Source organism: Triturus cristatus, chromosome 5_2, assembly GCF_964204655.1.
Source record: "Triturus cristatus chromosome 5_2, aTriCri1.1, whole genome shotgun sequence".
NCBI classification, from domain to species: Eukaryota; Metazoa; Chordata; class Amphibia; order Caudata; family Salamandridae; genus Triturus; species Triturus cristatus.
In genome coordinates, this window is record NC_140588.1 from 350,936,279 (window position 1) to 350,959,456 (window position 23,178).

General features: G+C 47.1%; 1 protein-coding gene across 4 annotated transcripts in view; it reads right to left on the reverse strand.

Moving 5' to 3' along the window:
- Positions 1-23,178, reverse strand: part of IRF4 (interferon regulatory factor 4) — a 63,664-nt gene that overhangs the window by 39,227 nt on the left and 1,259 nt on the right. For 2 of the 4 annotated variants that reach the window (XM_085607152.1, XM_085607154.1), the window contains exons 2-4: positions 8,523-8,685; positions 5,669-5,855; positions 1,230-1,321 (exon numbers count right to left, since the gene is read on the reverse strand). In XM_085607152.1, coding sequence (XP_085463278.1) covers positions 1,230-1,321; positions 5,669-5,855; positions 8,523-8,685 — 442 coding nt within the window. The remainder of the gene's footprint in view (positions 1-1,229; positions 1,322-5,668; positions 5,856-8,522; positions 8,686-23,178) is intronic. The other 2 variants (XM_085607155.1, XM_085607153.1) reach the window with 1 other exon arrangement.

Sequence of the window (23,178 nt, forward strand, 5' to 3'; positions counted from 1 at the left end):
TGTGTAGTTCCATTGTCAGCGGCACGTCACTGCAGTCTGCGAGCCCCGCTGTAACCATGTTGTTCCTGCTTACATTTCACATGCTTCACTTGATCTTGCATTCCCTATAGGTGTTTGAGTGTTTACTTTTTCCAGAATGTTGTTACTTTTTTTTTCAGCAAAGCATATTACTCTTATCTTCCCTCCCTCATAGCCTATTTCCCATTGACTCGTTCTCTAGCACCGACAGGTCATACCAATCGCAATAGCGCTATGCAAATATAATCACACCACTGCAAATAAACAAGCAAAAGTAAAAAACATTGTCATTTTCAACACCAACAGCTCTAACTTTAACAAATGCGAAATCTATTGCATTGGAAATGCTCGTTTTCTGGTGCATTCTATTCCAACTTTCCCTCTTTCTTTTTTCTTTTATGGCCCCTCAGAAGAAATTAAAGAGCTCACAGAAGCTAACGAATAAGAAACAAGCAAGTGAGAGTGACAGTACAGCCAACCAATACTAAGCAATGAGCGGGCAGGCTCTAAGCCTGCTGCAAGCTAACTAAATGTCGTGTAACAATTAAACAGCACATGTACGGATGTAGGGGAGAGCTTAGAATTCACAGCAGAAATAACTTGAACACAGCCCATATGCTTTTACACAAACTCTGCGCAGCTCACATTTATAATAAAGTTTTTGGGGGAAATGAAACAAAATCATAGACGCTTGATAAAGGCAATCATATTTATTTACTGAAATAGTTTACCACAAATACGTGTTTGGTAATAAAAATGTCTGGATGCCAGCAATGTGTGTGTGGCACTCAAGTTGCTCGCTTAATGAGAAGGGGCTTAACACCTCCATTAACGACTTGTAACATTCACTGAAGCTCTGAAGAGGGCCTTCCTCAGTGAGACTGTAAACCAAGGGCTCCTATCTTGTGGCTAAAACCCTGATTAAAAAATGCAGGGGGCGGTGTGAAAACTTCGCTTAGTGCCACTGCGCTTACGCTACAAGAACCCGTCGAGTTTTCGCGCTAGAACCTTCCAGAATGATTATAAGAGGGCTGCGTTTGACAAGAGAAGTGGGGGATGACACTGCTGTATTGTTCACTTGAAAGAGACTAAAAACCTTCCTCTTTAGGTGCATCACCTCGTAGCAGCTCTAGCCACAGAACAGGAAACAGCTATGCACGCGCAGGGTCTCATTCAAGCAAAGCAGCGTGCAGAAAAGCGCGGGAGCTCACCGGAGGCTGCAGAGAAGTGAAGGGAGATGACGGCACCGTGTACGGGTGGTTCATCATTAGATGCGGCTCGTCCGTGCTGGTTTGCTTTCCTCCTATAAATAAAAAAAAAGGAGTACCAAATAAGGAGAAAACTGTAAAATTCACAAGTGCTGCAAAATCAATTGTTGCTCCGCTTAACTAAATGGTAAGATAGCAAAGTTGAATAAGTGGCTGCTGCGGAGGCCTTTGTAAACTATAGGTCACTTGGTTCAAATCCTAGCAAGGCTGCCTCGGCATTTCATCTTTCTGTTGTGGATAAAATGAGGACAACTAAGAAATGAGCTAATACTTCATATGACAACACCATAAGCATATTCCTGTCTTGTGGAAGGTGCTGTGTAAGTGATCAGTGGTATTAATGCTACCTACTGTATCAACCTCAGAAGGATGAAAGGCTCCAAAGGTTCGGCCGCCAGATTCAAAATGTGAACTAGTGGTTGCAGATATATGTGTTTCTGAAAGGGGCTCATTGAACCAGTGAGGAGGTTTGCCTGATACAATTTTGTAAACAAGACAGACAGACAGACAAGCAGGTAGGGCGCTTTCAGGAGTTCATATTGTCAGTTTTACTGTTGCTTCTTGAACATGAGTAACCCTGACTGCGAGAGAACACTATTTTTTGCTTGATTTCTCTTTTTTGATAACCACAAAGCCTGAAGAAAGTAGTTCTGCACAAACAACGCCCTGCCACATACCAGAAGACCACAATGACAGCAGGATGTATAACACACTTCAATTATATAGTAAAAGTAGCTCAAAAGATGAATTGAGTGCTAAGAGACCAGATGGCAGGAAACTACGAGCTGAGAGACAGTGGCACCGCAGTTAACTAGAGGCAAAGGTGAGAGAAAGTCAGATAAAGCACCGGCAGAAACAGGACAGGCAGTCCTAGGAGCCGCACACAAGTAGGCCATCAGAAACTATTAAGGTCTGCTAGAAACAAGCGGGCTCGAGACTTTCACGATGGTGTGTGCCAACATCAGTGCCATGTTTTTGGCATCTCAGATTACTGAGAATGCCTGCCAGTAGAAGATGGGCTGCTGAACGCTTGCCCCAAACTAAGATGTCTACTTGCGTGCCCTTCATTCAGTTGAAACTGCATTTTCTCATGTTGTCAATAAAATGAATACATTTTAAAAGAGAGTCCTTCACAAACTGCTGACAGTAGTATTCAAAGTGGACTACAGAATATCTTATTTTTACCTGGCAGACATGGGCTCACTATATTCCTACCAAGAACCTACACTAGCAGCCAGAACACTTTGGTCCCACCTAAACCACCTTGTCCAGCGTCCATATTCTTTTTTTTTCTTTTGTATATTTATATAGCGCTAACTCGACCCGAAGGTATTGGAGCGCTGTACATGAGCACCGTATTTACATTACGCATTCAGGCACGGGGAGATTAAGTGATTTGCCCAGAATCACAGGATGTGGACGCGGCCTCGAGGCTCGAACCCTGGTTTCTAGCACCAAAGTCGGCAGCGTAGCCGACAGACCACATCCTCTCCCCGAAGCTCTTTACCTTGGAGGTCATCTCCACTGAGCTCACTGCCACCCAAGATCCTGGCTTAAATGTACGGCTAGTTGTGCTGGTTCATAAATTCAAAAAATATGGTGCCTTCGATCAGCCCTTCAACTGACGGCCAACAGGTTCAGAGATCACCCCTGAAGCACAGGTGACTGAGAAAAATAGCAACCTTTGTTTCAGATAACCGAAATGCAAACACTGATGTTTCGGAAGTTTTTTATCCTGGGAAAATTGCTCAATATTTCCGAGAAAGTGAAGGTGCTCTCAATTGGACTTAAGAATAAACTAAAATGCTGCATATTTTACAAATGTAATAATGTATCAGTAATTGGATGTAAACTTGGAATTAAAAAAACAGAGTTTACTGTTGTGATTTACACATTATTAGCCATCTGAAAGAAAAACACAGACAAATGAAAAAAACCTGAAGGTTGCCCCTAACCTCGCCCGATTTCCAATAATTGTCATCCTGATGTCAGATATTCAGCAACCTTTTCACCAATAAGATAAATTTAGTCAAAAGGGAATGGGGAAGGGGTTAAATAGGGTGACAGGCAGATTTGCACATTTAGCAAAACAGGTCATACATTGGCCAAAATGTTGTAATCTCACTGGAAGCCTCTACAACCCATTACACGGAAGAGAAGAAATTGAGAATCAGTAGAATGTGATAAAGAGTTGAGACTGTAACACAATAGTGAAAAGAAGTGACCAAACAGGCAACATTAGGGTGATATGAAAGAAAGAATCTCTTTCATAAGGACTCTTGGAAGCTTGAAGTTTCACCATACGGATGTGTGGGCAAGGGGTATCGGAAATGGCCAGGACAATGAAGAAAGGTTCCTAGAGACTGAAAATAAGGTGGTCCAAGTGAGGCCTGGAAAGACCCCTATTACTGTCATTAAGACAATATTATTTATTTGGTCTCTTATTTTGTTTGGGATATATACAAGCAGCAGAGCAATGCATTGAGAAAGGGCTACAGAAAACATGCATTATAATGAAGACAGGAGGGGTAAGATGAGGCTTAGGGTTTGTAAGGAGGGGGATAGCATCTCCCTCCACGGGTGGACCTTGGAGCTTGAAACTTCTTCAGTCCAGGGGGGTATCAGCGTGTTTGGTCTCAGTGCTGCAGCCAGAGATTTTCGATGTGTACACTGGACCCACATACTCTGTCCTTGCATTCTCCGCCTCTTTGGCACTCTACCATCCATTTTGTCACCACGTCCCAAACGCATTTGATACCCCCGTCTTGTTTGACACCTCCTCTTTCTGTCTGACACTCCATCCCCAGAGATTGCAAAAACTTGTTATTAAGCCATTCACAGTCCTGGGTTGCACATAGCACATCTTGGAGTCACAGGACCACAACTTTGTGGTGCTCATTCCAGAGGCTCACACTGCGGACCTTCTTCACTGTTAAGAAAAAGTATTTGCGGGCACAAGTTTAAAAAGTACCCTTTATTAAAAGAAAAACGTGAACTACACTATTGCCTGACAATGGCCTAGATTGTGCCAAAAAAGATGCATCTTAAGTTCCTTATAGTGTAGCAGAAGGACTACACGCAAGTCTTTTAGGAGTTCGGTACCATTTCAGAGTCTTAGGACACTGACAGAAAAGACTTATGCTATGTTTTCATGTATGACATTACTGGGTTTCGCACCTGGTACAATCAAGCCTCCAAGCGTGGGGATAGTGAGCATTTAGGTATAATACGGTAGTGGTTTGCCATCAATGCAATATGGATAATGCAGGAGCATTAGAAGAGGATACATGCTGGAAAGGAAACCCAGTCAAGAGAGACTCATGTGGTAATAAAGTTGATATCTTTTACAAGATGTTTGGCTTCCTGTAGCATTTCTTTGAGGAACATCATGGAGACTTGTAAAAGGAGGCATGCCGAGGGCTTGGAAGGTGGCCTGGAAGTTATTTACCAAGTTACAGCCTTAATTTGCAGAGTAGGGAAAATCAAAAGCAAGAAGCCCCCTTTTGGGTTAAACTGGCGTTGAACTTGAGGTGGCTGTTTATGTAGAACCCATTGCATTCGGTGCAGGAGCTAGCATGATGGGAAAGGCTTAGGTTTGCGGCAGACAGCCCAAAGTCTAAATGTTGGAGTGAGTAATCGCTTCCTACAACTGCTTCTGGTCACATTCATTGGAAGCGACATCCGCAGGGACATGGCAGGAGTGGTCCACCCTCTTTATTCCACATTCCTCACTGCAGTGCTCAAGGACATCATCCTCCATGGGCTTTTCTGTGGGTTAAGTGCCAAAGCATTAGGTGCCTCACCCCTGATTTCAGTTTCAAATCAATCTACAAAGTTGAGGCTCCTTCTGCTCCTCTGCTATCAGAGGGTCTACCTCAATCTTTTGCTGCATTTTCAAACCCACAATGTTAGAAAAAATGAATTAGGTATGGCAGCCTTCCCAGTTCAACACATTATCTTGGGCTGATGGGCAAGGCTCTCAAACAAAATCCATTGAGCTACATGCTCCCGTCATCTGTGGCCATTCTTGATGGACGCACATCAAGTTGCCCATTCCAGGGTTTGTGTTTGCACTCAAACAGGATGCCTAATTAAATTTCCTGTCTTTCTATAACACTTGGGCTTACATGTGTGATTCAAGTTATTTGAGGAGTTCACTCTATGTTGGTACAGTGTCTGGCGGCAACACTTTGGCATCAAAAGTGTGAGATGCGGCACAAGAATATCACCAAACTCCAATATTTTTTCTGAAGTGGAGCTTTGTGTAATATGAATCTATTATATTTTTTTAGAGTTAAAAATTTGAAAAACGAACATTTTCACACTGACGTCAAACAGTAAAAAAAGTGATCCGCTGTGGGGATAATCACTCGGTTACCTACCTTTTTTTGAGCCCTCTGGAATTATTCTGTACACCTTGTACGGATCAGAGATATCGAGCTGGCTCCTGTCGACCAGTTCTTCGAAGTCGTTGCTCTTGTTTAGAGCACAGCGTAGCCTGGTTTTCCACGTTGGGGGGTCTGGTTTATCAATGCCTTCTCTGAATTTTCCTTTGAAGAGAGCCCAAGCCTGAAAGGAATTGATAAATAAAACTCAGCATTATTTTGTATAAGTACAAACTAACATATTTTGATTTTGCGCACAATAATCTCTGCTGATTCGATTTTCAATCAAAACCTTCAGAACAATATCCATGCTTCCAATCAAGATAATTTCCCTTGTGTTGCTGTTAAGATGGAGCCTGTTCTCCTACACACAGCCTTCATTATCTACAGGGTCTCGAACCAGTAGCTCGTGAGCTACTGAAGCGCTCTAGCTACCTCTGAGTAGCTCACCTGTGTGCAGCCCGTCCTATTATATTAGACAGCTTTTGCTTGGTTGAATGAATAAATATATAAAAAAATGGAGATTATACAACACTAATAATATTAGTAGCTCTCATTGCGTTTTATTGAACATAAGTAGCTCTCAGTACAGAAAAGGTTGAAGACCCTTGGGACCAAGAGTGACGTTTGATTCTTCCCCTCAGATCATCACCTCAGTATCACCTGCATATGACGGAAAAAACGAGTGGTGTTTCCTAATAAGATCCATCCAGAGTCTTGGCTGGAAATTAAAGATGGCAGAAGAGCTTGGCAATTCCTGTGGATGGAGGAAGAACTGGCCCTATGTCCATGCTGATGCCTGTTCAAGGGAAAAGAACAAAAGCACTGTGGACCCTGAAGCTCCTGCTAGTATCTTTAACTGTGTGGCTTAGTAAAGAGTGGTCCGCGGTATCAAATGTCGTGAGGGTTCCCCCGGCATCGTACACTCCCTGTGTCAGGTTGTCAAGTGCATTCAGCATTATTTATTTATTTATCTCACTTGTAAAGCGCACTATCACCTAACGGGCATCCTGGCGCTGACATTCAGAGTGCACAATTTGTGGGTAAGCCCCGAGAAGCTGACAACAACACTAGAGTTTGGGGAATAGCCAAGTTTTGAATCTCTTCCTAAAAGGGAGAAGGTCCCTAACTTGTCTCAGTTCCAGCGGAAGCTCGTTCCATAATCTGGTAGCTGATACACCAAAGGCTCCGCCGCCTGATTTACCTTTCTTGACTCTCGGTATTTTCACCAGTCTAGTTGAAGAGGAATGCAAGCATCTCCCTGGAATGGTCCACGGTATCAAATGTCGTAGAGGGTTCCCCGGCATTACTGATCGTACACTCCCTGTGTCAGGTTGTCAAGTGCATTCAGCATTACACCTCCCGCACTAGGGGCCTCATGTAGGTAAATAAATGTTACCGTTTCTTAAATACCGAGCCGTACCGAATCGGTAAATTACAATCGGTAAGTTATATGTAGGTAAAAATTCGGTAACAGTTACCGATTCGGTAACATTCGGTAATCACGAATCGGAATTCACCGAATCGGTAAATACCGAGGTGGTATTTACCGAATCGGAAAATACCGAGGTGGTATTTACCGAATCGGAAAATACCGAATCGGTATGTACGGAATCGGTAAATAAAATCACATGACTTGACGAAACAGCTAATCCTGTGCAACCACAGCCCACCCAACCAGGAAGTGGCCACACCCAGGCAGGTGTACATAATTAGCCGACCCTGGAGAGGCTTGGAGTGCAGAGGAGAGGCAGGGAGCCGGTGTCTGTGCGAGCGGGAAAACGAACATCATGTCCAGCCAGAGAACACAGAGAGACGGAGGGGAAAGGAGGAGGAAGCTGAAATTTAGCCCCAAGGAACTCCAGGTGCTGGTGGAGGAGGTGGTGAAGCAGCACCAGAAGCTGTTTGGAAGGCAATCCCTGCAAGTGCCTGAGGCTGAAAAGCGCAACATATGGCTGGCCATCCAGGCCCATGTGAATGCTGTGGGAGTGACCCACAGGGACATAGAGGTCCTAAAGAAGCGCTGGTATGACCTGAGGATTGTAACCAAGAGGAAGATGGGCGACATCCAGAAGGAGGCCAGCCAGACTGGAGGTGGAACCAACAGGGCACCTGCCCTCACCGAACTGGAGGAGCTGGTGGGGGCCACAATCGAGCAAGAGAGCGTCGTGGGTCTTGGGGACGCCGACAGCTCTGCCAGAGCCGCCACACAACAAGGTAAGACGAAAGCACAGCAATGTAGCACCCCCTATCCCTATCCCACATCCCCCATTGTGAAACGAGAATCACACTGCAGTCCACACGTGTCAGTGCAGACAGGCAATGCATTCCGGGAGATGTAGTCAGGGAAACACCAACCATAACGTAAATGTTACAGGGCAACAAGGCATGTCACGCACTCGAGGCACAAGGAGACAGAGGACATTTTGGAATGTGAAATTATTTATTGTGACGCTTTCAATGCAGCCCTTCGGGGACACTGAGCCAATGTTGTATTTCTGTCCACAGATGTGACATCATGCAGGACAGGGCATGCTGCAGGAGAGACGGCACACCGGCCACAAATATCACCTCTAGCCAGCACAAGTTCAGACCAGGGAGCAGGCCCACTGGCAGCCGCACCACCAACACAGGCAGCCTCGCCGCAGCCAGAGCCAGCATCACCTCACCCAGAGCCAGCATCACCTCACCCAGAGCCAGCATCACCTCACCCAGAGCCAGCATCGCCACTCATGTTTGAATCACCGGCCACATCTCCGCTTGCAGGTGTGGGAATGAGGAGGCGTCCAGCAGCCAGGCTACGAGCCTTAGACACCTCGTCAGACGACAGCATGGGCCCTGAAGAACTCACCAGGCCCCAGGAAGGGAGCCATGCCACTGTGCCCCACACCTCACAGGCAGCACAGACGGGAGCAAGAGGGCGCCGCAGGTCGCGTGTCCAGAGTCCACCAGCACCCATTGACGGCCATGGTGTCTTCTTGGGTCTCGAGGGCCAAATGTTGAAACAACAGCGCCTGCAAACAAAGGCAGTCATGACAGTCCAGAGGCACATGCGGGTGATGAAAACTACATTAGTCAACATGGACAATAACATCAGCGGCATGGCTGCGGGCATTCGGGACATGTCCCAGTCAATCCAGCAGTTGTGCAGCAAATTAGATGCTGACATCGAGGCACGGCGCCGGGAACGGCAGAGAAGGGACACTACCAACAGGGCACTCAACCGTCTGGCAACTGCGACTTCTCTACTGTGCCGGCGCTCTGTGACGATGCAGGAGGGCCTAACACACTGCTGCAGCGACCTGTCTCGGGGGATGGTGCAGGTGACAAGTGCACTAGGGGTGCTATTTACTAGTCAGGCGTCGACAACTGCTGCAGGGGATGCTGCGGAGAGCATCGACACCAGCAGCAGGAGCAGCATCACACCCCCCGTCCCAGAAGGACGCAGGAGCAGCAGGCGGCTTGGGGTTGGCTCTAGTGAGGATGCACAGGCCGTGCCATCCACCACTGCAGCGCGTATGCGCAAACATTGATGTGGCCCTGCTTAGCCACTTCCCAATGGGTGACGTAACCCTGGACATACTCCTTGTATAGATGGTATATTGCCAGATTGGCTTGTTCATGTGTTCATGGCGTGGTGCCACATTAAAACTACGTCATGACTAATCACAACTGGCTGTGTCTCCTTACTTACTCAGAAATAGTTGCATGTGATCTCTGTCCGTCTCTCTCTCCCATCGATTGCAGTTGGCACTCTAGCTGCGTTGCCCTGTGGCTGGCCTGACTCATCCTCGTTGTCCTCAAAATATGTTAGTTCCACATCTGTACCTTTTTTCGTGGCAAGGTTGTGCAGCATTGCACAAGTGGCAATAATCTTGCAGCAGGTGATGGGTGTGTACTGGCGTGCGCCTCCGCTCTTGTGGAGGCAGCGGAACCTGCTCTTCAGTAGTCCAAACGTGCGCTCCACCACATTGCGTGTTGTTTTGTGTGCCACGTTGTATCGTCTCTCACTCTGAGTTGATGGGTGTAGGTAGGGAGTGAGGATGAATGACCGGCATGCATATGCACTGTCGCCTAGATGAGTTAAAGGGAAACATCAGTCACATGCTTCTTTACACTATGATTTGCAGGTTGCAAGGGGCGTCACTGTTACTCACCTAGCAGGTATCCCTCTCCAAATTCTCCGGCACTCAGTCGTGTGTAGATCCCACTATTCTGGAAGATGTACGAATCGTGGGTGCTCCCAGGAAACTTTGCAACAATATCTGTGATGATGTTCCCTGCATCACAGATCACCTGCACATTGATGGAGTGGGTGGACTTCCTGTTCCTGTAGATGTGCTCTGTGTCAGCTGGTGGACAGATTGGGATGTGTGTACCGTCAATACAGCCGATGACATGGGGGAACTGTGCCATGTGATAAAAGTCTGTTTTTGTTTTCTGCAGTGCAGCCTGTGTGTTGGGGAAGCTGATGTAGTGGTGCATTCTCTGCATCATGGCATCCAGGAACTTCCTGAAGAAACGTGACAGGCAACTCTGGGATACACCACCCACCGCAGCTATCACCACCTGATAACTGCCGGATGCCAGCAGATGTAGGCTGCAGAGCACCTGCACATGTGGGGGTATGGCGTGCGCCCTTCTTATTGGCTGGTCCAGGAGTGGGTGAAGGTCCCTGATTAAGTCCATGATGGTTTCGGGGTGTAGCCTGTACCTCTCATGTATCTCTGCATCAGTCAGGTGGAATAGTGTGATGCGCTGTCTGTAGATGCGTTCCTCCCGTCGCCAAGCCCTCAGTCCTGCTGCCTGTAGACGTAGGCGCCTTGCAATGACATACATAGCGGCCATGTTGTCCACGCTGTTGCATTTTGGGATTGCTTATATGCACTGTTGATGGTTACCACCTGCTTTCAATCCGTGTTAATTACCGACTCTTATTTACCGATTTTCTTGGATTTCTTAATTACCGAGTGCTCCTACATGTCATTTTCATTTTTACCACTTCATATTTACCACTTCATATTTACCGATTCGTTAAGTATGTATTCGGTAAATCTGATTCGGTATTTTAGAATTCGGTAAATATGATTCGGTATTTACCGCCTCATATTTACCGAAAAGTCGTTTTTGGACTCCTACATCTCACTTGTCTGAATACCGGTCGGTAACGGCATATTTACCGAAAATCGGCCGTTACCGACCGGTATTTGGCTACCTACATGAGGCCCTAGGTCTTACTCTAGATTTGCAGGCTTATGATTCAGGATATATTGAATCTCAAATTTTTTCACAGCTGATCGTTCATTTCATTCTCCAAGACTTTGCAGACAGATATCTGGAAGGTCAACAATGGGCCTCTGGTTACTGGGATGTGCGGGGCCGACAGTGAGATCGTTCAAAAGGGTTTTACAGGGTTTTTTCAGCGGTGTTGCTACAATCCCTTCTGATAATGAGGCATCGAAGAAAGGGGTAAACATGGAGAAGACAAGATGAGAAACCTATGCAACAACTATCTGATGCCAGATAATATTCATGTTCTGTGGTTTAGTTTTCTCATCAGAGGGTCTATTGGCTCGTCTGACGCCAGCCAGAAAGTATAAGAAAGTTAGTTGGCCGAGGCATGGATCTACCCCAGGATAGTCATTCCCTAATCGTCTGTGACTAAGCACCGTGCCGAAATCACCGCTTTTGTGGAGAAATTTAAGAGATGAGTATTTGAGGCAGAAAGAGGAATATCATTCATCTCAGTGCCGTCCCTTATAGTCTCGTACTGAATATTCACTCGCTGGGGGGAAGCCATTTTATCTCCTATGATATCTTTTCACCTTTTTTGAAATATATACAGTGTTAGTTCTCTTCATACAAGATTCATTATGAGCATTGTTCCATTAGGATACAATGCCTCAGAAAGGCTCTGTCTCCTGTGCAACAACTATTTATTCCAGTACACTCAATGCTTCTTTTGGAACACAGTTTTCTGATGTGCATATTCGAATGTTTGCTGCTGGAGAAAAAAATGCATATCCTAGGCATGACACAGACATTATAGTAACAGAGCATTACATCGGGATTGAACAGAACAAGATTTGTTGCATTTTCTTAACCTATGCATATAGTGGATAGTCAAAGAGTGCAGAGTGTTTTTCAGCCCCACAAATTGATTCCCTAAAACACAAGTGCGTACAAAGTAACTCTACACATCACACAATGCGAGCATGCGTCAATCACAGTGCCACCAGGCCGCCAAGGGGTCCTCCACAACATGTGTGCCACTTTGTTTATCCTCACCCGGGACAGAAAAGCAAGGCAAGTGGTTTCATGGTTTTGCATTATTGTACTTGTAGTTTGCTGATCCTGTTGTTAGCAAAGAATTACAAGTCCTTGGTTTCGAAGAAAACACTTAACTAGAAGGAGTAGGGCATCTTGAGATCTTTAGAAGGTGGCATAAGGACTGAGTCATTCTCTGGCCACGCGTCCCCCCGCAGGGACAAGAAGGACCAGACACGTGCCAGGCACTGATGTGGTAACCACTGTTGCACAGGAACCATAAATAAGCTGCTCAGATGTCTTTTGGGATTGTTTCCATTCCTAGCTCTTGTCTGGAGTCTGCTCTAGCAATTCTGATGCAATATGGAGTCTGTCGTGCAGCTCCCGCTTTAGCACTGAATTATTTCACACTCCGTCAATGCCCTATCAATGCATTGTGGTATTGCTATAACTATCAAACATGCCTATGCTGGTTCAGTAAAGCCTACAAAACCCAGGCTGCCGGGTGCTGCTCTTCTGCTACACCTGTCAAGGCCCAAGTTAAAGAAGTGTGAGGGCAACTTGAGATTATAAAACCAACAAATAAAATATCATGGTGTGTATGGACCATCAATATCAGGAAATATAAAATCATTGGGGCATATTCTCAAGGATCTATCGTCGAGTCATCGGCACTTTAGCACAGCTAAAGTCGCGATAAATTAATCGCACCATTCACAAGCTGGTGCAAACATCCGAAATCACCAGTTTTCCTGCGATAGCATCCTCATAAAACATCGCCACAGATGACCCCGGCAACTATCGCTAATGAGATGCAGAGTAGGCGTTCCCGAGCAAAAAGCCGCGACAATACCACACCTCAACATTCTCAACAACCAGCCAGATCGGCGATAAGATCCCAAAACATGCGATGAGGCGCATTAGCAGCAGGAAATTAACACCTGCTCTGACCTGGTGCAAAGTCGGACGACAACCGCCACCAGAAAAGGGAGCCTAGACCACAGCCACACCTGAAGACCAACAGATGACATGGAACCACTGATCATGAAGCTCGGAGCCCCAACAGGGCCACAACACCCATCGCCACCACCACCAAGACCGCCACCCCCCCAGGACCACCACAGAGGCAGCGCAGACAAAGACAGCGGACCTTCAGAAAACGCACCAGCCTCACAGACCCAACACCAGAGAATGTCAGTGCCCACCACAGGCTCAAAAGGACAACCATGCCACGCATCCTGACCACCATTGCCCACAGGCAGACGGCACCAACACAGCGGACAACCAACATCCCACCTCAGACAAAGCTGCTGGCGTGCTGCACGTGTTGGCCTCTGGTACCTTCCAACCAACAACTGCCAGAGTCGGAGGAGTCTCACAGCCAGCTCAATCCAAGTTCCCCACAACTGTCTTGGATGCCATCATCAGCTTGGTACCACACTACCTATACTTCCCCCACACTGCGCAGGAACAGCTGGAGACCAAGCAAGGTGTCTACACCACAGCTGGCTTCCCGCACGTGTTAGGGGGCAATTGACTGCACACATGTCCTACTTGTGCACCCTGGCAACACTGCACACAATAACTGCAACCTAAAGCACACGCATTCCATCAATGTGCAGTCAACAGTGGACCACCAAGGAATCTCCACCAACCTCGACGCAAACCACCCAGGCAGTGTGCATGATTCCTACATCTTCCGACAGTCCATCATCAACCAGCGCTTCCAGGCTGGCACCTACGGAAATGCACTGCTCGTTGTCAAGTACCAAATGAACATACCACACACCTCAACTCCACAATCATGCAACTCACAACATTGGAAATGCACACGTCACAAACTCACATACAACATGCCAAACAACATGCCCACCCACCAGACACGACAGCACAACTTACTGTGGCAACCTGGGCCAGCCATGCACATAAGCCATCAACGGTATGGCACCTCAGCCACACGATAGCAGATTGTGGGAAGAGGTGGGGACCAGGCATGTGCGAAGGAGGCAAGTGACCCATGAATGAGAATATACACAATGCCAAGTGTGGCGTGGATGTGATGGCCAGACTTCAGTATGCAGACCATACACATATCCATGTCAACATACACCACTGGTGTCTGGAGTGTAGTGGACAGTGGATGCAACCATGTCACCCCAGCCAGTGGGGAAGATCCCAGAAATGTAGCTTGTTACGTCCCCCCCTGTAAGTGTGAGCAGAGTGGCCTGGCCCGGCGTACGCCAGGCCAGCGTAGGGGTGTGAATAAAAAGCACGTAGCTCTGGGCATGGTTCTCTTCTGGAAAGCCCAACGTCTCTGCCAGGGCGGCGCTCCTCACCCCGCCACAAGGCCGACGCCGTCACCGTGAGCTGTGTTGCCTGCGATCCTGTGTGCCTGCTGCGCCCCTGGCAGCTGGTCCCGAACCAGCCCTGCACACCCAAGCCTCAATGCACACCTGCCGACACCGGCGTGTGTTGAAGAGGGCCCACCACGTGCCGATGCAAGCTCCAAGCCCTAGTGCCGCGACCCTGGCAACCTCCTCAGACCATCACGGCCTCCGCGACACAGTCCCTCAGTACTCCTTTCTTGTTGAAGTACTCCACCGGCATACACAGCGGACTAGTAGGTCACACATTTGGAACTGAGTCTTGATTACACCATGGCAGAGAACATTAATTATGGCAGATTTTATGTCACTATACTCCCTTCGATGTGGTGACACCAAGTCTGTGTATAGCATTCCAACCACACGTGTCTGTGGGCCCACGTGGACTACTGCCCTCGGGCCACACTGTGCTCGAGTAGGTCACACATTTGGGACTGAGTCTTGATTTTTCAATGGCAGAGTACATATCATTGCACGCAAGGAGAGGTGTAAGAGGATGACGCGTTTCAGTCAGGAGGAAAAAGGGGCCATCGTTACGGAGGTGATCGAACACTACCGACAACTGCCCTGGTGTCACTAACTCTGTGCATCGTGAGCCAACGACACCTGGCTGTGGGCCACTGCTGAACGCTGCCTCCGGCCTACACTGCGTTGAGTAGGTTACACATTTGGGACTGAGTCTTGACCCATACAATGTCAGAGTACACACATTAATGCATAGTTTAAATCACTATACTCCCTTCAATGTGGTGACACCAAATCTGTGCATAGCATCTCAACCACACGTGTCTGTGGGCCCTTGACGACTAGGCCTTGATGACTGCGTTCCAGCAGGCCTCACACCAATCCAATCCAGTCCGTACCAGGCAGGACACAGCATCGTCGCTGACTGACCACCCACTCAGCTCTGGTGCTCCTACCTCCGTCAACCACAAGTCACCCCCACATGCCATTTCAACGTCGTGTGTTAGGGTTCCAGGAGGAGCTCGCTGAACAGCAGTTGTCCCGCAATGACCGCTGCCTCGGGCCTACACTGTGGCAGAGTAGGTCACACTTTCAGAACTCAGTCATGATTTATTCATGGCAGATTTTATATCATTGTACATGCCTCATCGCAGACTGCATCCCCTTTCAGCTCCGGTGCCACTAAGTCTGTTCCCCGACATCCATGGACACTTTCTGGTTGAACTTTGGTGGCGACTGAGTCTATGGACTGGGGGGTGTTGTCATCATCTTGTCGGTGATACTGACTTGGTGGCAAAAACGAGGCAGTAGCATTCCACTCCTCCATTTGCCGCTTCCGGACGGCTTCTACCTTCTGCATAATGCCCTGGAGGACACCTTCCATTGTCCCCCGCAACCCTATGCCACATTCACCTCGGACATCGATGAGGACCCGCTCAGCTTGCGTGTCCCTATCTCACTGCACCGCAAGTCACCGTCCCGTGGCGGTGTGCCTGTGCCAGCCGCAGTGCATCCGGGGCCACTAACTCTGTGCAGCTCAAGTCAGGGACCCTGTCTGCTGAGGTATTGGATGGCCTCTGAGACGATGGCCTTGGGTCATCGACGCCATGTGTCTGTGGCCCTGCACTGTCCGCTTTCTGCTGCCTCCGGCCTCAACTGCGGTCCAACAGTGCTCACACGTCAAATCGAGTCCTGACCGACCCGGACGTCGTATCACCGCAGGAGGCACACGCCACCCCCGCCAGAACCACCTCCAAACGCCAACTGCCAGAGTCGAAAATGTCTTACTGCCAGACTGTCAGAGTTGCTCACACCTGTCGTGGATGCCATCATCTGCCTGATACCCTGATCAACACTACAGGTGCCACTGACTCAGTGCACCACGGCTCATGGACACCTCTATTTGCTCATTGGGTGACCTCTGAACTTGCTCCGGCTACCACCATGATGCTCCGCAGTTGTCTCTGTAATGCTGGTGTTTTCTGTTTCCGTTTTGATGGTGTTCACTGTTGTAGTTTTTGCCAGCACCAACCACTCTGTGCGGGCTGGCTTACACTCACCGCACACACATCAAGCACAGGCGTCACTGTACATGTGACCCTGCCAATAAAGGGGCCGGGGGCACATGCCCCTAGCCAGTCCCACAAACTATCTGCGTGTGTCTATGTGCATAATGTATGCATGAGGGCCCCGGGCCCTACAACATTACATTGTGCTGTGTACAGTGGCCGCAACCATGTCCCCGCTGGCAGCGGGTAGGACCTTGGATGTGTAGCTTTGTCGTCACCCACTCTAAACATAAGGGGAGTGGACTGGGCCGTCGTATGGAGGTCCGGGGTGGGTTTGTGAATGATAATTCCGGGGCTCTGGGCGTGGTTCATTATAGGACATGTGCAAATGCATGTGTCTCTGTCACAGTGTGGGGTGTAGGGGGTCCCTGATGGGACTGAGACACCCTCGTATGTGATCTAGTTCAGCTTCCATGAGCTCTGACCCCACCGGCACCTGTAGGCCACCTCCTTTTGGCTTGCTGACACCTGGCGTTGGAATGCGATGTGTGCCTTGGTGGAGTGTTGGGAGTCAGCCGTGGTGGCGGTTGCTTCCTGCTGTGTAGTCTGTGCAGGGGCTGGGGTCCCCTCTATGTAGCTTGATTGCCCTGCTCCTGGGTGTCGGTTGCCTAAGATGTCCATGAGCTGTTGTAGGGTGTCGGTGTCGGAGGTGTGGTGGTCCTCTCCAGCATCACTGGTGAGTTGTCTGATCTGCTCTGCTGGAGGTGTTGTTTGTCCCTCTGCAATGCGAAGGGGAGATGCATGTTGACATTGTGTTGACATGTATGTTGGCCCATTGTTCTTGTTTACATGCAGACTGTATGACAATGTACATTGTGACTGTTTGGGAGGTGCTGCAATTTGAGGCGAGACAGTGGACATGTAGACTACGTGACGGATGTGAGTTTGTACACGCACATTTCCATCTCACAGTTTCCTGCTATGTTAGATGTGATTGGCCTGTTTCTGTGCATGGGCAGACCCAGTTGTGTCCTCTGTTCTACAGTGTTGGTGTTGCACTTTGTACCACATTGTCGTGGGATGTGCTGTGATTGCTATGTGTGTGTGCTGCAGTGTGCCACGGGGATGAGGAACATGATCCAGGGTCATTATGGGTGTGCGGTGTGCTTTACGTCGTTGTGCATGTGTGCCATTGTGCCCGTCCCCCCAGTCCCTGTTCGTTTCTCACCCTGTTGATGGAGTGTCAGGTCCTATCGAGCTGTGTCCGTACTCCCAACTCCTTGCACCGTCTCCACACTGATGACTGTGGCCTCCATTTGCTCCTGCTCCTTCTGTGGAACACGACTCCCACCTCCAGGTGCCGTTGCTGCCTTCCTGTTGGCAGCAGGTTTGTGCCTGGTTTGGCTTTTCACATCATGCCAGCACCTCTTGTCCTCCTCGACACTCCGACTACATTCACGTTTGTCATATTGACGTTCAGTTGATAGTAGTGTTCTGTCACCTCCGTGGCGCTGATCTGGTTTTCTTGCGGACTGCACCCCGTCTTCCTCTCCCTCTTCTCCTTGGCCTTCCCCGACACCGTTGTTCCTTGCTGGTGCTTTGTGGGGCTTGTGGGGTTCGTGTTGCCTTCTGCACTGGGTCCGAGGGCATCCATGGTGCTACGCAGTTTCTTTTGGTTTTGGTGTGGTTTTTTGTTAGTTTTATGGTGCATTTTCCCGCACGACACGTGGGAACGTGGGAATTGCAGGACTGTTGCTGGTATTTGCTGATTTTTGTATCGCGTTTGGCGTCATCGCAGATTTTTTTGCATTCCTGTTTTGCATTCTTGTGGCGTCGTGTTGACTTTATCGCGGACATTTGATGCGTTCTCACGAGCCTATCGCATGGTACCGCCGGCTTGTGAATACCATGTTAACACGGAGTTATTTCCCCGCGATAGACTGCGATGTGAAGGGTTACGTTAACCTACTTTTGCGGTAGTTATCACACGTTCTTGAGAATATCCCTCTCTGTCTCTGGAAAAACATTTCTAAACAGATATTATAACAGGCACAATTAAATTCTAATTTACTAAATGTATACAAAAATTGTTACAATAAAACCTAAAAAAGCGCAATCCCTCGTAAACTCTACCTAAAATGAAGTCTTTAACTACTGAACACTCCTCCCCAAAAGTTAACAAACAGCTTTCCATGCTCAATAAAATTGGATCAGGAAGCATAATTTTGGTTTATGTATTGTTAGTAGTGTTTATTGATTTATTTATGCATTTTTATATAGCGCAAACTTTACCCGAAGGTGTCAGAGCGCTTTACAATAGAACCATTACATTACATAAGGACTTCAGTGTACATGAATAACATAAAATAAATGAGACAAATAAACTCTAAACTCACATAAGAATGGTAGTGTTTACATATGTCCACTACAGATATTAGTGGTTAGAGTGACATATATACAAGTTGCAAATTCACCCACGATTAGATTTAAGAAGAGTTTAAGCGATTAGGGTTGGACAGATATATATTACATATTTACAGATCATGATCTTCTTGTCATTGCTGGGGTCCTTGCGGTGCACGTTCAGCCAGGCCTCCAGGGTGCTGTTGTATTCGCTGGCGGTGATCTAGGACCTGGAGGGATCCTCAAGCTGGTGATGTCCAGATGTCCTCCACGCCCATTGTCCCGGCTGCCTCAACAACTTCAAGGCAGCAGCAGAGATCCTCGCTGACCTGCAGGGTGTCGATGGGGGTACAGAAGTTCGCTTTCTTGTTGCTGACGGACTGGGGGTTTGATATGGGGGAGGGCGGGGCGGCCGAGTGGGACGGTCCGCGGGGATGTCCAAGTCAGAGGGGGCCGCAGGCTAACCCCTGACGTCGAGTTGGTGCCTCCATGTCCGCTGCTGTAGTCTACCTGCTATCAGTCAGCAGGGCACAGTGGGGCATCGGTAGTGGAACCAGGGCCACACGGCCGAAGATCAGTGGCAGCCTCCCAAACACCAGATGGTGCACGGCAGTCTACCTTGCACCGGTCACTGGGCATCGCAGAGCAAACCAGCGGACCCGGGACCACACGTCAGTCGAGCCCGGGCCAGGCCACAAAGCACATTGGTGTTTCATACCTCGAAGTTTTACTCAACAATTTAAAACCATGTAAGAAAACAGAAATATAAAAATGCTGTACGCTACAAGTTTATCTTCTATTCAAAATCACAGAGCATGTGATCTGGGACATACCATTGTTATTTAACGAGATTATCTTTCGAAATCTCAAAAACCAAAAGTTTTTTCTAATCGGACATATTTGAAAAAACTAAACGAAAATGCTTTCTGTGGCCATATTGCACCGTGTTGGTGAGGTTGTAGATCCATTCTAAAGTCCCTTGTAAAGAGATAGGTCATGTGCAGTGGTCACACACTTGGGCTTGCCAGCACCTACCATGGTTTTAGTAAAATCACAGCACTGGTGGATATCAATCTGAAGAGAAGGCAACTTGAGCATCAAGGCATGGGTAAGCTCAAGAGCAGTCCAGAAAGTGAACAAATGAAGGTCAAACTATTACAAAGTTAGAGAGAAGCCAATGGGAGAGAAATGGTACTGGCACAGAGGTAGCTTGTCAACTGCTTTGCTACGTTGGTCATCTTACTATTGGTTCTTGTGCTCATCGGCGCAGCTGAACTGCTGCCTTCCACAATTCAGGACTTTTCAAACAAATGGTTTTATGTTCTTCTTGAAGTTGTTTTAAGATTTATACACTCACTGATCAATACTTCCTCTACTAGACCATGTTCTATTCCAATGCCATATTGGTTACGATCTTTAGTAGTTTATGGGTGAATCTGGGTCTTCGTCTGCTCTGGTACCTTTCTATTACGTTATGTTTCCAGCTGTCCTCTGTTTTTCACCGATCTGATTTGTTGCTGTCTGGTTTGATTTTGCATCTATTTCAGGTCTTTTCAGGCCCATTTAAGGGTTCTTTGAAGTTGTGTTTTGACTCTGCCCTAGGTACGTTTTGGCTCTGTTCTCACTTTTCCTAGCTTTAATTAGACTCTGCTCCATTATGGTTCTCTGTTTTTTCTTGGTTTATTTCAGTCTGCCTGCTGGTGCTGCTCTGGGTATGCTCCAGACGTCATCTGGTCTTGTTTGTTCTTGTTCTAGTTATCTTTTGGTTATGTTACTGTGGCTCTAAATGTCTCTGTTGTGTCTCTGCTCTTTTTTTTCCTGGCAGTACTATGGATCATTTGTAGTTCTGCTCAGTTCCATCAGTGCTTTCGCTGCTCTCTGTTCTGGATGATTTAAAACTCATGTTCTATTGTGCATGGGACAACATGCCCACACCGTAATGAGTTAAATCTAGTGAAGAGTATTTCTTTTACCAAATGCAGGCATTCAACAATTCACACTGACATTCAAAACCAGATGAAAATGATGTGCTAAAGATGAAAACTTCTTTGCTACAATGGCTAAAGAAAAATTTAACAAAAAATTAGCACAACGTACTATCCATTTACTTGTTGGATCAGAATTTGAGAAGATTCATTTGCTGGCGTGGAACTGATTTTAATGTAGGTATTAGGAAACCAGACCTATCGCCGTGCTTGCTGCATAGATCTTTGCTGCTAGGAGACGGTGATTTTTGGGTTGGTTCCATCACCGGTCTGCAACTCTGCGCCAGTACTGCCTGAGTCAGCACTGGACTAAAGGGCTCCCAGACAGCTGGAAAAAAACTCATTTACCACTGTGCCCACCTATCTTCTACCACAGAAGAGTCGAGATATTAGATGTGTACCTAGTTTAAGAGATTATAGATGAAGTGATAACCAGTGTAAAATTAACAAAGGAATTTGGAAAAGCCTTGGGCAAAAAAGGAATAATCAGCTTTCCCCATTGCTCAGCCAGGCATTGCAGACCATCAACTTTCAAATGAAGCAGCTTTCTGAGCCTTTTCCCAGGATTCATTCCACACTAGAGCGTCAATGCATTTTTCAGCGCACATGCCCTTGGACTGTTAATCATTACATCCGGATGAAGACACTACAAATTATTACTGGCTTGAAACATAGGCTTGTGCATTGAGACCAAGGACAACGTATGCATCTTTAGATGCACTGTGATTATAACTGGTTTCCAATAAATGTGTTGTCTCTTGGTCATTTGCACTTTTTGTATACACACAGCTATGACATTTTTTTAATTTTGTGCGGTCACCACGAGCACTCGCCACTTTATCTCTCGATTGTTAATCTTTTTTTTTTCACAAAAATATATTTCTCTTTAAGGAATGTTTAGTTAAGCTACTTGTATCTGTTCTCACATTCATTATAAATACATTTAGTCTATCAATATCAACGGTTGTACCTAGCTAACCAGACCTTTAGGGAACTTTAGTTTCACTGTAGGGCCCTGTCAGTCCCTGGCATGGCTGCAGATTGACTCACCCAGATTTTTCAAATGCTTGCAGGGGGTTTCTTTCAGGTAAATTGTATTCTACCACGGATACCAGACATGTATGCTTTGCTTGCCATGGTTTCACAAAGTATTGTTCACTGCAACCTTAAATAAGTGGGCACATCATCATATTACTTCGAAAGTATGCTCTTAAATAGTTTCCCCAAAATTAACATTTTCGTCATGGGAAAACTTAAATGCTCATTGCAGGGAAGGAGTATTGTGTTGTGGTTAACACAGTAGGGAGTTGTCATGTGTGCGTAAGTCGAGGTATTCTGTTGATAAACAGTATCTGGCCATAGGTAAAAAAAATTACCTACTGGAACTCTTTGTAGTAGTTATTAATGGAAAGTTCCCCCCCTCATCAATATAGCAACGACAGACTCCCGGACTCTTCCTCATCCTATATTGCAACACACAGAGGGCCATATTGTCAAGAATGGCGATAACATTATCGCCGCTTTAGCGGCAGGAAACTGCCGCTAAAGCGGCGATAAGGGGCCTGATAATATGCCCTTGAGAATTCCCATAGAAGCCCAGGTTCTGGTGTGAAGGACCACAAACCTGGGCTTCTATTGGAATTCACAAGAGCATATTATCAAGCCCCTTATCGCCGCTTTAGCGGCAGTTTCCTGCCGCTAAAGTGGCGCTAATGTTATCGCCATTCTTGATGATATGGCCCAGAGGTTTTTACAAGTACCTTGCAAGCTCGTCTGTCCTCGTTTGGGATCAGTTCTGGCCCAGGCACCGAAGGCTGGACAGTAGTTATAGGAACGTTCACCTGTTCTCTTCACAATCTCTTATGATCTAAAATCCATGCTTGTATTTTAGCCTTCATACTCAACTACATCCAGAGAGGAAATAGAGCTTCATAAAAAATCATAAACAACTTGTTATGTCTCATTGTCCATCACCTAAAGCAGATTTCCATGCTCCATCACCCAACCCCGCTCAAATCAAAAGGCATGCTATCTACTGCATGTGCATTACCTAAACCTGCATTCAGACTGTCTGGACACAAGTACACTAAGAGATCGCTCTGGCCCTGAGATAATTGAAGCAAGCCCACTGGCTACAACCCAAACCTCTGTGCCTTGAAAGCCTTCTCAATGTGTGGCATGGGAAATTGTACTAGTGATCATATAAAAACTACACCTGCCCTACTGAATCTCTAACGTTTGTTTCCTATTAGTACTTTCTGGTAAAATGTCTTACCTCCTGTATGGTTATGCTTACAGTAATAATTGTATATCCAGCCCCCTCCCCAATCCACCATGATGGACAGTTTAGCGGACAATTCACTGACATGGTCTCTGGACATCCAGTCAAATTGCTCTCATCACTGACGTTAGCCCGAACGGGCCAAAAATTTCAGGTGTACCTGAAATCACTGGATTTTACGCAGAATGGGCAAGGAACTATAAATATGGCTGGT